The sequence below is a fragment of the Salminus brasiliensis genome, chromosome 1, assembly GCF_030463535.1.
Source record: "Salminus brasiliensis chromosome 1, fSalBra1.hap2, whole genome shotgun sequence".
NCBI classification, from domain to species: domain Eukaryota; kingdom Metazoa; phylum Chordata; class Actinopteri; order Characiformes; family Bryconidae; genus Salminus; species Salminus brasiliensis.
Genome location: NC_132878.1, coordinates 9,295,963 through 9,311,124, shown reverse-complemented (window position 1 = coordinate 9,311,124; position 15,162 = coordinate 9,295,963). Strand labels below are relative to the sequence as shown.

At 38.6% G+C, this 15,162-nt stretch overlaps 1 protein-coding gene across 6 annotated transcripts in view; it reads left to right on the top strand.

Moving 5' to 3' along the window:
* The window catches only part of LOC140537857 (uncharacterized), a 45,139-nt gene extending 36,481 nt beyond the window's left edge, over positions 1-8,658 (top strand). For 3 of the 6 annotated variants that reach the window (XR_011977695.1, XR_011977699.1, XR_011977688.1), the window contains exons 6-10: positions 659-706; positions 868-990; positions 4,230-4,610; positions 5,868-6,236; positions 6,380-6,552. Coding sequence is in view for 1 of the 6 variants with exons in the window: in XM_072660261.1 (XP_072516362.1) it covers positions 659-706; positions 868-926 (107 nt within the window). In the remaining 5 variants the exon portion in view is untranslated. Of the gene's footprint in view, positions 1-658; positions 707-867; positions 1,108-4,229; positions 4,611-5,867; positions 6,237-6,379; positions 6,553-6,683; positions 6,921-8,179; positions 8,209-8,406 lie in introns of those variants that run through there. The other 3 variants (XR_011977694.1, XR_011977691.1, XM_072660261.1) reach the window with 3 other exon arrangements.
* The last annotated feature ends 6,504 nt before the right edge of the window (positions 8,659-15,162 follow it).

The window sequence follows — 15,162 nt, the reverse complement described above, 5'->3', positions numbered from 1 at the left end:
TGTGTGCAGCTAAATGTTCCTGCAGGTTCTTGGAAGCCATATGAGGGTTTTGATTTGCCTACATTAGCAGCATGTGAGGAGATCTCACCTTAACCTCCACAGTTCCCCTAAACGGTCATTTCCTAGTAACAGTCCACACTGTAGAACTGCAAACACTTCTGAGAATCGTCTTCTGAAAACCACCTTCCCCTGCCCTGTGGGCATTGCTAACTTTTGTTTTCAGCTCTTTAGACAGTTGCTTAGAGAAGCCCATGTTTGATGAATGTTAGAATAAAGCTTGAAGGGTCTGAATTTACAAAGCTTGGAAATGTTCTTAATAATTACAATTAAATTAAATTATTAAACAGAGACCTTCACCAAAATGTAGTGTGAGATCCCACCCTTTAAAAACAGCAATTTTATTCTGTTGGTAGACTATGTTGCCTATTTGTTGATACTATACCTGTGTTCATTTGACATGAGCTGGGTTGCCAAAACTAAACCTCAGTACCTCAGTACTAATTCTCTCATAGCGGAATACAATCAAATCCTCGCAGGAATGTTCCAATATCTAGTGTAAATCCTTCCCAGAAGAGTAAAGAAAGACACCCCAAATTCTGGACGACAAGGTGTCTACAGACTTTTGGACACTTAGCGTGACTGTGTTTCTCCTGCACAGAGAAAGATGTGGAGGTTAGAAGACCACAGTGCACCAGCAGAGGGAGCCGTGAGTATTACAAAAGATTTTCTACACGGGCTGTCAGATTACCTGTAGGACAGGACTGTCTCTGATGATGTAGCTCACTTTAAACTGCACTGGTGATGAAAATGCTGTTGACCTACAACCACACTAACTCTCTGCTCTTCCTCCCTCCTTCATTGATCAAGACCCCAAACAAGAAGACTCAGTCTATGTCAACTGGGTAATAAATAAGAGGGAGCGCTGAGACGAACATTTTGAAGAAGTCCTCTTTCAGTAATGAGAGACCTGGGGAAAGATGTACATTTATGGTTCTTATTATTGTTTATTATTATTGTTTATTATTAATAGTATTATTGTTTTTGTTATTATTATTATTATTATTATTATTGTTATTATTATTATTATTGTTGTTGTTAGAAGTATTATTAGTGTTATTATTAAAGTTATAATAAGTGATTATTTTACTATTTTATATTACTTGTATAATTGTGTTCTACTGAGGCAAAGTTAAGCCATACTAGGCTTCTGTAGGTGGAGCATAGGTTTGATTATTGCATCATAATCATTGTTAAATTATTATAATTAGTACTGATTATTACATCACATTGGCACACTTGCTTTTATGACATCACATCATGTTGTCCAGTGTTGTGTTATGTAAGTTATTAAAAATGAAATAAGAAATGCTTTGAAACTCCACTATCGTTTTATGTTTCTAAAATCACTAAAATTGACCATAATTGATACTTCACCGTTCTTCTTTGAGTTCCTGATCAGGTTCGCTACATCCAAAGAAATTAGACCAACCTGAACTTTCGCTAGTTTCATTAGATCCATTTGATTGGTAACCAGGCCTGACGCTGAGATGACGAGATAGCAGCTAACTATGCTGGTGCTCAAAAGTCTTTCTGTTAAAGCAGCAGTATGTGAGAACTGTTATTTTTTGCTCCTGCGCTCCCCCTACAGTCAGAAAGGGTAACTCGCGCTGTGAGCCACCCCTAGAGGACACGCTTTACACATGCATCTCTGGTGAGAGAAGAATGTGGATTGGAGGCAGTAGAGCAATATTACAGGATTTACACTAATATGTTAGCAGTGCACCAAGCGTCCCGTTCAGTCAGTAGAGCCTCAACATGATTTCAAAGCTGATAATTAAGGTAAAACTGCTACATAATGCTGCTTTAAAAGAATCGTGGACGTTTGAGATTTCTACATGTTTGAGACATTAATGGGATGTCTCAAAAACAAATGCACTTATATACAGTCATGTGAAAAAGTTAGGACACTATAAATGCCTTTGCTTTTTTAATATATTTAAATATCTGGACATTTGATCTTGATCTTCTTTTACACAATATTAAGAGATGGGGTAACATAACTAAACACAAACAATTTAAGAAGTCTTTAAAAGTCATTCATAAAATGTAATAAATAGAAATGCCCTAATAGAGGATATTTGCCCCCTTGGCTGAAATGACTTGTCTACCAGACTGATCAACCAGTCTGTGAAATCAACTGAGGGCCAGTTTTTCCCCACTCCTCCATGCAGAATTCTTATTATTGAATTATTTTACTGAAATAATTTAGTACCCTAAATTAGTAACCCCTGCAGCAGTTAGCCAAGTGGTCTGCTTGTATTGGCAGAAGCTTAACCCCCCAACAAATGTACCAGTAGAAGGTTTAGCTGTTGTACAGGATTTCCGTAATCGACCCCCAGACAAAGCCACTCACAGGAAATCAGTTTTCAGATCAAACATCATCACCTTTACACCATAGGCCACCTTTTAAATTCGACTTGTTATTGGGCTGTGATCAATAATAACCTCTAGATAAAGCAGGTGAGAATGTTGTGTGAACTTGTGTTCCTGGGGCTGCTCCTGTGGACTCCTGTGACAGGCGAGTAACTGCTCAACCCTGCCTTAACTGACCTGTTTCTTGATTTTACCTGACCTGATTTTTCTAGCATAACATTCTAGCATAAGTCGTTTTGATATAGTAGATTTTATATAGTTTACATTTGGTTGATGGATTATCTAAAATACAGCAGGTTACTACAAACCTAATTTTAGCCGCACACAACTTGCAAATTAATTTTCCGTGCCGTCGGGTCATTCTACCATTTGTGTATTACAGGTGTGAGGCTTAAAGACAATGTTAAAGTCTTCTTTTTGAATTTTCGTATTTTTGTTCCCATAAAATGCAGCATATCATATAAGTGGCATTACAGATCACTTTTATTTCAGATAATAATTATGATGCCTGTATATATATATATATATATATATATATATATATATATGTATATGTATATGTATGTGTGTGTGTGTAAATTACTAAAATTATGATCTGTCCTATGTTTTGGTTTTTAATACATAAATATCCTTTTATTTTGCATTTCAGAATTTCAACTTAACATTGTGTCCAGACTGCTTTATAATTATTAATAAACTTCAAATGATAAAAAGGGGTTAAATATTATGAAGCAGTTTTAAAACACAGTAAAACTGATAATTTTTCTGTGAACTAAAAACTTATTAGAATAAAAAAAAAACATTAAAAATGAACTTTTTAATTGTTAAAACGCTATTTCTTGTTACAGTGTGTATATTTCATATGAGCAATATATAAACTACTTTATATATATATAAAAAATAGTGCTTCTATGGATCTCCTAAAAGAACAGTGATAAAGTATGAGAGGAAATGTATTTTAATTTGTCTAATAAATGAAAAATAAATACATTTTACTATAAATTAATGCTCACAGCTTCTTGTATCTTCGTATAGTAACAGTAAGTTAGTATAGCAGCTTAGTTCAGACCTTAATCACCCAGCCTTCATGCGCACATTTGCACATGTACATATTTGTATTTGTATATTTTTGTATTAGTTGAATTTATGGTTCTCACCCTGTCTCGTGTTTTGTCTGTTGTCTTATCTATTCTGCACAGGAGAGACAGCCAAACAGTGTTTCTTTGTACTGTACACCCCTGTATTAGACCCTGTATAATGAAGGTTGAATTGAATTGGATCTTCACTGATGTTTCTTACAGTTACAGACAATGTTTTCCACTTTACACACAGATCAACACGTGTTCTATGTTTGTTCCCATAATTTAGAATTACCCAGTTAATGGATACGAATCCATCAATACACAAAGGAGCATAAATGGTGTTAAATATATGAGAGTGAGAATAAACTTTGGCTCAATGCAAGATATGACTTAAGATGATAAAGCGGATTGATGAATTATATTAATAATATATATGTAAATAAAAATATTCAACAATGATAAATAACCAGATTATTGTTTTTGTAGTATCTTTATAGTTTTTTTTAACTAAACCTCTCATTGACCCACACAATCTCTCTAATTATTACCTTCAGACGTTTTGTTAACAGGTGAATTTGATTTGTTAGGTTTTGTTTAGAGGTGAACCCGATCTCCAGAAGGAAGGTTGGAGGCCACAGCAGTAGCTGATCTGCAGCAGAGAACTCTGTTTTTCATCTGATGTTGTTGTATGTTTTTTGTTGTGCGTTTCTGCAGATTTGAACGGCTGTGCAAGAGAACGAGTTTCCACCACAGTCTTAACCACCGAGCTGCAGTCTGATGTGATGTTGCCTTGTTACTTTGAATCAGCTCTCCTCAGACCAGACAAGGCTGAAGATGCAGCGGTAGTGTGGAGTCAGGTTAGCACAACTGTGCTCAACTTGCTTGAAATAAACATGCTTGGCGATGTCCGACACTGGGACTCGAAAAGTGGACGACTCAAGGTTCCAACTTCCAATAACCCAAATGTCAAACTCCCAGCTTTGGGCAACTTCTCCGTTATTCTCCAAAAAGCTCAGTTATCAGACCAGGGCCTGTACCGCTGTGAGCTGTTTAATGGACTCAACTGCTCCACTGCCTATCAGCATATCAATCTCAGTAGGTTCCATGTTACTCCATAAATGTTACTTACTGTCACTTGATGTACAAACTATATTTTACACTGTTGATGCACATGTTGCCTCAGATACCACTGCCGTAGTACATCAGACATGCATTCAGAGCAGCTTACTTTGCCAGACCTTGCTCTATAAATAATCAGTTGCCAGTTTATTAGGAAAACTACCATCACACCGCAAAAATATCTTTTTTTGTAGTCTACCTATCTGATATTTATCATTTTTACACTGTTGTAAGAATACCATTAGGGAAGTTATTCAGTGTATCACTGGCTTATTTGTTGTTGTTTTGAATATTGTTAATCTTTTTAATCACTTTAATCTTTTTTCACTAGAAAAACTCTTGTTTTAGGCATCATTTCGTGACAAAAAGCTACATTTATCTCTTTTGTTGCACAAAATTATTTGTTGAAAGAACGACAGTAGAGTAGATAGAGTAGATAAGTAGGTACAGAATACATTTAAGATGCTTTCACTTGCTAAAATGTGCAAACACACACATTCAACTTACACTCTATAGTCTAGTTCCTGTAGAGAAGTATTGCCAATAAAATAAAACTCTCTGGAGCGGATAAACATGAACCTATTAGCACCATGCTGCCTAAAGCCAGACGTGGCTAAAGGGTTATTAAGCCCCCCAGCATTGAGCTGTGGAGCAGTCAATGATCTGGAATGATAGATGGTGCTCCATCCAATAGTTTTGGGATGAGTTGGGCTATTAGGTAAGACGTTTAGTGCTGATCATGCAATCAATTCCTCACAGCAAAGCTGTAGTAGATCTAGTAGAAAGCCTTATCTGGAAAGTAGACCCAGTTACTTCAACAAAAGCAGGATAAACTCTTTTTAATACCCTTGATTTTAGAAGAAAGAACGACTAAGTAGGTGTCCCAATACTTTTGTCCAGATAGTGTATATTTGTGGGTAAAATATAATGTTTACAGCTACCTATATGTCTAGATAGCTGTAGCTGAGGAGTTCTTCAGTGCATGCTACAGCAATTTGATGAAAAAAGGTCTACCGTGTGGTCACAATGCCTGTTTAAGGGTAAGCGAATGGGGTTGTAATCAAATATTAGAGGGAAAATAATGCATCTGACATTCTACTGGGAGATTATTTAATCATTTGGTCAGCTGGCCTTCCTGAGAGGTTTTCTAAAGTGAAATATGTTCATTTTATGTTTATGTTTATGTTCTATGAAATCATATGTTTTATCTAACTTCGAGTTTGACTTGGACAGGTGTTACCTCATGTAGAAGACAACCACTCCCCACCATCAACATATCCACTGAGCTGCAGTCTGATGTTCTGCTGCCATGTTACTTCAAACCAGCCATTCTTGGATCAGACAAGACTGCAGATATAGCAGCGGTGTGGAGTCAGAAGAACATAGCAGGAGATAATCTGGTGGAGATCAGTCTGCAGGGTGTAGAAAGGTTCTGGAAGAACAGAGGGGGGCGTATTAAGACGTTCCCAGAACGTTCAGCATCTGGAAACTTCTCCATCCTCCTCCATAATGTGCAGCAGTCTGATCTGGGTCTGTACCACTGTGAACTGTTCAATGGAATCAGTTGTGGCCTTGCTTATCAGGAGGTTTATGTAAGTGCAGGTGAGAAGCAAATTATTAAACCACTCAGCCAACCACTCCCTAAGATCAGACCAGCAGCAAGAAACCAGACACCAGTTACAGAGTGCATGCACTACATTTCATGGAACCAGTTGTTCTAAAGCATGTTCCTCTTCTATTTTCAGCACAGAGCTCTATGAAATACTGGCTTTACCTGCTTGGAGCTACAGCCACTGTCTGTCTGCTCTTGGTCTGTGTGTTCTTAATGCGAAGAAGAAGACGCAGGTGAATTCCATTCTTTACTGCTGGACATATTTCTCTGAGATATACTTACCCAGCCGACATGCTCATGTGGGGATCAAATGGGGGGAACAGGGTGGGCTAGGTGGGTTCCAGGTGGGCATGGGCTCTGAGTGGTTTTGTATATGTGTTGTTATTGGGACCTAGTTGGGATTTCCAAATGTTACAGCCCATCCCAATTCCACATAGATCCCATCTAGGCCACATGTGCAGTGTACAACCCTGGTTGGGCCCATGTTTACCCCTCCTGGTCTCATCGCTGACCCTGGTGGGTATCCATATGTGGGGCCAAAATGGACAAAACTTTCCCAGTTGAGCAAACCATACAGGCCATACTGGGTTACTTTCTATACATGTTCTTAAAAGTATTTGTATGTTACAGGGATTCGGTGGACTCCTTGTATATGAACACCTACTTTCATCAAAGTAAGTTTCTTCTTTAATACATGTATCCACTCGGTATCTATCCTACCTAAAGGATTACTAGTCCAACAAACAGTTTAGGTGCACACATTGTTACCTTTTATATACATTATTTCCATCAGCGTTTCACTGTCTATTCCCATATACAAGCAATTATTATCCGCCATATAAGCCATTAAATACACAGATATGCACATTGCTATTTACATAGAGAAAGAAAAAAACACACACTATATGAACAAAAGTATTGGGACACTTTTTTTCTGAAATCAAGGGGTTTAAAAAAGAGTTTATCCTGCCTTTTTGGAGTAACTGTCCCTACTGACCAGGGAAGAAGCCTGTCTACTAGATTCTGGAGAGCATGCGTTGCTGTGATTTGATTGGATTCAGCAGCAAGAGCGTTAGTGAGGTCAGGATGTCGGATGATCACCACCCCACCTCATCCCGAGTTTTCCAACTCATTCCAAGCATACTGGATGGAGCACCAACCATCATTCCAGAGAACACAGTTCCTCTGCTCCACAGCTCAATGCTGGGGGGCTTTATACCCCTCTAGCCCACGCCTTGAGTTGCTAACTTTTTTAAACCATTTGAACCATTTCACAACAAACCATTCTGAAAGTATTCATAACCTCAAAATATCATAATTTCATCATAATCTCACACACTGTTTTCTGGAGAAAACAGGGGCACCATTAGGCCCAATTTACCCCAGTATAATGTAGCTGTGCCCCACTAACATTAACTGATGATGTGAAGATAAATCACAATTTCACATACCTGAAAAGAGTAATATGATACTAATAATAATAACTAGTAAAATAATTACTAACAATATAATCAGCAGCATATTATAATATTCATATAACTAGTCATTTTATTATTAGGCTAGAAGAGAGCTCTACAACTGGGCAGATCTAAATTCGTGTATGCCCCAATACAACAAGTAGTCTAGAAATGCCCTTGGGAGAAAATGGTGAGAAATCATTGAATTGGCCTAGAAGATGCTTCCATTGCTGACAGACACTCAGTTGCCAATACAATAAGACACTCTGGACCAGCTGCAGAAGTGTCATCTAGAGTAGAGGCTGTTACTGCAGGGACAAGCACCCTTTTAATAACCCTCATTTCAGAAGAATCACTGGATGATAAGCAGATGCTAACAGGCATTTAGACATTTGTAAGACACATTGTAAGACACAAGATACATATGATTAGGGAGTGGCTACATTACTCTGCTTCTCCTGCTTTCTCCTGCACAGAAGACTGAACTGCACCAGCAGAGGGAGCTGTGAGTATTACACTATGATTCTGTCCAGGCTAATTTAATCCCACTATGATTTGACTGTCTGTGGTGCCTGTCAGGTGTTTGTAGGACTACAGTGAAGGGTTAGATCATGTAGCTCACTTTAAACTGTAATAATGAACATGCTGTTGATCTGCCGCCACACTAACTCTGCTCTCTCTCTCTCTCCTTTCCCACATCAAGATCCATCATAAGAAGAAATAAGAGATAGCAGTTCTGAGAGCAGAGTCCTTTTTCAGTACTGTGAGGATCCATGTATCACCATGTGTAGTTTTTAGCTGCTCTAGTGCAGCAAATGTCTTTTTGCCACTCAGGATTTCTAAAGCAGTGTGAAGTAAACAGCTTTTTATTAAATGTTAATTTTCTTAATGATACATATAAAATAATCTCTGAAATAACTGTTGATATAATGCAATAGCCAATGGGAGGCCAATGTGTGTGCATATGAATCTATCCAATGTTCTGCATATGAATAAAAATGGGAAATGTGTTTAAACTATTAGGGTATTTGTAGTTGTCATCAAGTGCAATGGTTACGCTAAAATCATTGGGGTAGATGCACTGTGCTTTCAGAAATGGGACACACATGGATACCCACTGGAGAGCCCAAAACCACAGGTGTGAACTTTGGGACAGGCCACATCTCACAGCGCCTGTTAGAGCTGGGTGATATGGTACAAATATTATATCATGATGTTTAAAGACGTTTTCATGGTACACAAAATGTATCACGATACACATGAGAGCAGGCAAAATACACCAGTAGTGACAGATTCTTAAACACTGCTGGTAAATGACTCTCTCATACTGAGTACAGTGATTTCTATTTATCCAGTTAAACAGGACTAATTGCACTGATTGTAACAAAACATGCAGATAATCAGCGTTCTTCCAGCACTGACAAAATCCTCACCCTGCTTAGAATTTGTTGTGCAGCATAATAAAAAAAAATTATCATGATACTATAAAATATCATCACATTGCTCAGCTCTAGTGCCTGTACAGGCTCAGCTTAGGACCATCAATACCACATAACATAAGACCTGAAGGATCAAAGACCCCCAGTGAGCAAGCCAACGGCGACAGTGGCAAGGAAAAACTCCCTCAGAGCTGGAGGAAGAAACCTTGGGAGGAACCAAGACTCACAAGGGGGACCAGACCCATCCTCCTCTGATCAGAACTATTTAAACATTATTGATAAAAATTACCAAACCAGATACAACAGAAAGTTAATAGTGGTGATATTAATAGTGGCAGATAGTTACGAGTCCATTTAGGTTTTAACATGGTCATTAAACAGGTAGCAGTGGTCTGACGCAGGTAGAGGGGACCTCAGCGAGCAATCTTCCAGCAGGTCGGGCTGGGTGGCCATTTACTTGGAGAAGGTAAAACGAGTTAGTTCTGACTGGTCCTGGAGGACTAGGTTCTCATACAGTTTTGAGGGTTTTCTACTTAAGCACACGTGATTCAACCTTCCTGCCAGGTTTAGTAGATTTGTTAGTCAATTCTTCTATTATTATTTTTCTTTCACAGCCCTGGAAATTGGTGAAGCTCTTTGGATTAGCCAGTTTAAAAAAGTCACCAAGCGTTCTGACACTGAGACCAGCTGCCACCTACCAATCCGACCAGCTGGCCCCCCACCCACCACCACCCATGCCCGACCTGTGTCTCACCCTCTTACCACTGCTACCTGTCTAATGACCATGTTAAAACCTAAATGAACTATCTGCCACTATTATTATCACCATTATTAACTATCTACACCATGATTAATATATTATGATTATGATTATGATCAGAGCAGTTTAACAGTATTGATGGTTTGGTAACTTTAATCAATAATGTTTAAATAGTTCTGATCAGAGGAGGACGGGTCTGGTCCCCCTTGTGAGTCTTGGTTCCTCCCAAGGTTTCTTCCTCCAGCTCTGAGGGAGTTTTTCCTTTCCACTGTTGCCATTGGCTGCTCACTGGGTGTCTTTGATCCTTTGTGTCTTCTTATGTTATTTCTTCTTTGTCTCTTTTACTAATTACTAATTATGTAAAGCTGCTTTGTGACAACAACAGTTGTAAATAGAGCTATACAAATAAATCTGACTTGACTTTAATTCTTTTGCCATTGATTTTTGTTTTATTGACTCAGTTATAGCCTATTTAACATTGCTACCATGCAATAACCCTGCATCTCCAAAACAAGACTTTAGAAAAGGAAAACAATTCTATTTCTAATTCTATTTCGACAGAATGTAGGGACCATCTGCCAGTTTCCCATTTTGTATGGCACTGATGATGTGTATTTCTACCAGAAGACTCTGGAGGCATGAGAGCCGTAGAGCATAAATGTAATCTTGACAGGTAATGAGATGGGGACAATGTTAGCAAAAACTCTTTGTTTATCGATAACACCGGGACTCAGGAAATCCTGCAAACTTAGAGGCAGAGGGCAGATGTCACGGTGGGTAAGCTTGGAGGCGAACACGGACGTCAATGCATGTTTTAACAAAGATAAATTAAAAACTGGGGAATGAACATTCTCTACGTTAAACAAACTTAAAAATCACATTTTCTGCACATTTTATAGCACAATTTCTGCTTAATTTAGGAATTAAACATATTGAGCAAAACATGAAATATGTATTTCATATTCTATTTCCCTCAATATGTTAAATTTAGTCAATAAACAGTAGTTTGCATGAACAGGTACAGAAGTGTTGTCTATCACAAATATTTTCCTTTAGAAAATCATCATAGACTATGGTTTGACCATGGGTGGCCTTTCTTTAGCATGCAGCAATTTCAGGAAGTGGCTGAGAGGGGAAGAACTGCTTGACGTAGGTGTCATTACCTCTGAACAGATAGCAGTGCTAGTCTGGAGGTGACAGATGCAGAAATGGCCCTGAACTGCTTCATGTTCTTAACTGTGTGGATGTACCTCATTTTACCCTGTGTCTGTGGTAAGTAAGGGACTTTTCTATGAGATTGGATTTGAGCTGGGTTCATGAGCAGTCTTTAGTAGCATGATTAGACTTGTAGTTGAAGTTATGGCTGAAGCCATGTTTCACATTCTCTGTTCTACAACCTCAAACCTTCTTCTCAATCTACAATCTAAAACCTCTCCTCTTCATAAGCAGCTGAAACTGTATGCAAGAATGAGCTTATCAGCAGCATCAACATCACCTCTGAGCTGCAGTCTGATGTTCTGCTGCCATGCAACTTTGAACCGACCCTCCTCGGATCAGACAAGACTGCAGATATAGCAGCAGTGTGGAGTCAGAAGACTATACCAGCAGATAATCTGGTGGAGATCAAACCGCAGGGTGAGGTAATGTTCTGGACGAACAGAAATGGACGTATTAAGTCGTTCCCCAAACTCTCAGCATCTGGAAACTTCTCCATCCTCCTCCATAATGTGAGTGAGTCTGATCTGGGCCTCTACCACTGTGGGCTGTTTAAGGGGATGAACTGCAGCATTGCCTATCAGGAGGTATATCTGAGTAAGTTTGTGAAATTCATCAATTTATCAACTCATCAGTAGCCTGTAAAGATAAAAATAGTACACTGCTCCATTTACCCATGCCCTTACAATAGTTTAGCTTCACATGTATTATTCTTAAATATCCTTTGTTGTGAACATCCAACCCCAAATATGTAAAATATTAATATAAACTATCCCGTTTCTGATGTTATAGCTCTTATAGCTGGCAGTTTTCCAACTCTGCTGATCACAGCCGGAGCACTAGGAGGGGCAATTGTGCTACTTAGTCTACTTCTAATCAGTTGGTTCTCTGCAAAAGGTGAGACTGCACTGCTTTCCTTTACGCCGCTTCTTTCATCTCAGAAGCAGAAGTTGATGTTCTGTCTTGCATTAATCAAAAAAGCTGGTGGTTTGAAGCACCAATAATAGTAACATGCATCATTCTCTTTTTGTTTTGTGCTTAGTTACCGTCAAATAGATTACTGTAACATGTTCAGAGTCCAGTATGTAAAGTAGCTGTACCGTCTTATAACCAGACTGAAACTAAAAGTACCTTTTTCCAAAAACAAGTAGCAGTTCAAAAAATACTCATGTGCTGCAGAATGTCTTAATATATCCAGCATTTTTATCATAGGACCTGGAGTTTGTAGATCCTGACCTTCTGTGTTGTCTGGCTTTAAAATAATGAAAGGAAAGGAATTAAACGTTAAACGTCTAAAATGTAGATTCCTGTCCTTATGAAATAAAATCCACTGGCGTTGTCACAAAGCAGCTTTACAGAATCAGTAAGCAGTAAGAGGACAAGGGGTTAACTACGTAAAAGACATGGAATTTGTTTGTTTGTTTTTTGTTTGTTTTTGTACTTCATTTGTTTTTGTTCTTCATCATTATTCTGCAGGCTGCAAGAATACTCATGAGCAGACCACCTGTGATACTGACACACTTCACACTTCAGGCCGTAAGTATCCAGCTGCACAGTTTTTGTCGCTCTATAGTTTTAGCACATTGAGTAAGACATGAAATCGTGTCTGTGAAGATGTCTGTGAGTGCAGGATGTCAAATAAAATGTGAGGGGATGGTAACACTACTTTGAGAGTTGATGTTTGGAGGCTGCTCACCTTGATTAAAACATTCAGGGCCTTTTCTTACACCCTGCGCAGGGCAAAATAAAATAACATTATTCTAGAGGGAGGCCTCCGCCACTTCAGCACACCTTCCCAGACTGTGCACGATGCACCATTGAAATAGTCTTCCAAAGTCAGAACGCACCTGGCTCTTAAAGGGGATGGTGAGTGACACGCTGGTTGGTTTATTGCACGTTACGCCCAAAATACATTCAGGATTAATTCAGAGACTTTTGTGCACTTCGAGCTGTGCAAGAAGCACTGCACCTAAAATTAAGCTGTGCAGTGCGCTAAAATAGGGCCCTCAGTGAAATATCCGTTAAAGCCATCTAAACTTTATGAACTTTATGAATGTAGCAAATTGCATTAAAAATTAATACAGGTATTTTATATTAGGTATTTTGGCCGACATGTTTCTGCTCCTTCCAAAGATGCTTAATAGGATTTAGGTCAGGGTTCATTGAAGGCCACTCAGAATAGTCCAGTGTTTTCCTCTTAGCCATTCTTGGGTGTTTTTAGCTGTGTGTTTTGGGTCATTATCCTGTTGCAAGACCCATGACTTGTGACTGAGACCAAGCTTTCTGACACAGGGCAGCACATTTCTCTCTAGAATCCTTTGATAGTCTTGAGATTTCATTGTACCCTGCACAAATTCAAGACAAAGCAAAGCAGCCCCAGAACATAACAGAGCCTCCTCCATGTTTCACAGTAGGGACAGTGTTCTTTTCTTGATATGCTTCCTTTTTCCATCTGTGAACATTGAGCTGATGTGCCTTGGCAAAAAGTTCCATCTGTCCATAGGACATTCTCCCAGAAGTTTTGGGGCTTGTCAACATGTAGTTTGGCAAATTCCAGTCTGGCTTTTTTATGATTTGTTTTCAACAATGTTGTCATCCTTGGTTGTCTCCCATGAAGTCCACTTTGGTCTTAAACAACAACAGATGGTGCGATCTGACACTGATGTTCCTTGAGCTTGAAGTTCACCTTTAATCTCTTTAGAAGTTTTTCTGGGCTCTTTTGTTACCATTCGTATTATCCGTCTCTTTGATTTGTCATTAACTTTCCTCCTGCGGCCACGTCCAGGGAGGTTGGCTACAGTCCCATGGATCTTAAATTTCTAAATAATATGTGCAACTGTAGTCACAGGAATATCAAGCTGCTTGGAGATGGTCTTATAACCTTTACCTTTAACATGCTTGTCTATAATATTCTTTCTAATTCAAGTTATTTCTGTGACCATTGTGGATTTTTCTTTCATTAACCGAGGGGTACCAACAATCTTGTCCACGTGTGTATTTTTGGTTGTTGTCCCAAAATTTTGTCCCTAATTTAGTTAGGACTCTCCTTATGACATTATACTTTTGTAATTTTACAAATTCCATGGTAATTTCAATTTTCCATGATAAGTTGCATTTAGTAGTATTTATAGTATATTTATAATATATATATATATATATTTACAGTAAGTGGGATATTTACTAAATTTACTGTATGCTAAATAATCAGTAAACAGCCAACTGTTTAATACACACTAGATTTTGTGACTCTAAACTTTTTGAATGGTTGGTGTGGCGCAACAGATAACACCACCACCATGTGGGAGACCAGGGTTCGATTCCCGGTCTGACTATGCTGCGCTACGCCAATAAGAGTTCTTGGGCGAGACTCCTAACACTACATTGGCCCACCTCTGTAATACGAGTAACCTTGTAAGTCGCTCTGGATAAGAGCATCAGCTAAATGCCGTAAATGTAAATGTAAATGAATAACATCAACTTTCTTCTTGCGTTTTTTTCCCCTCCTCTTAGATTACACGCTTGAAAATCCAATATATGATACATTTACTCAGACAGACACAAACAGCTGTGCCAAAAAAGAGGAAGGTAAGAATAAGTGTGAACTGAATTATAAAAATACATTTCTAATGATAGTGCTAATAGTGCTAAATAAGGCCTTTCTCAGATCTCAGTATATCTCCATCTTTTTCCTTTCTTAGGGATTTAATCCAATATTGCAGTGAACGCCATTGTGAAGAGAAGAAAAAGAGCACTAACTGAGAGGAACCTGATGGAACAGGTTCTACAGTCAGAACTGAACTGTAGCGTCAGTGATGGAGTTAAAGGCATCTGTACCTAATAGGCCAGTGCTAAACTAACCCCTTAACATAACCAGGCTTATTACACACTAAGCTGTACTACAGGGACTTCTGTACAAACTGGTGGACAGTTCATAGGCTGTTTCATAGGTCCATAGGCTGTTTAAGGGGCTAAACCATGTATGTGCATACGTTTTGTTCACAGAGATGACAGTTTAGCAATTTCATTTCGTTGTTGCTCTCTTTTC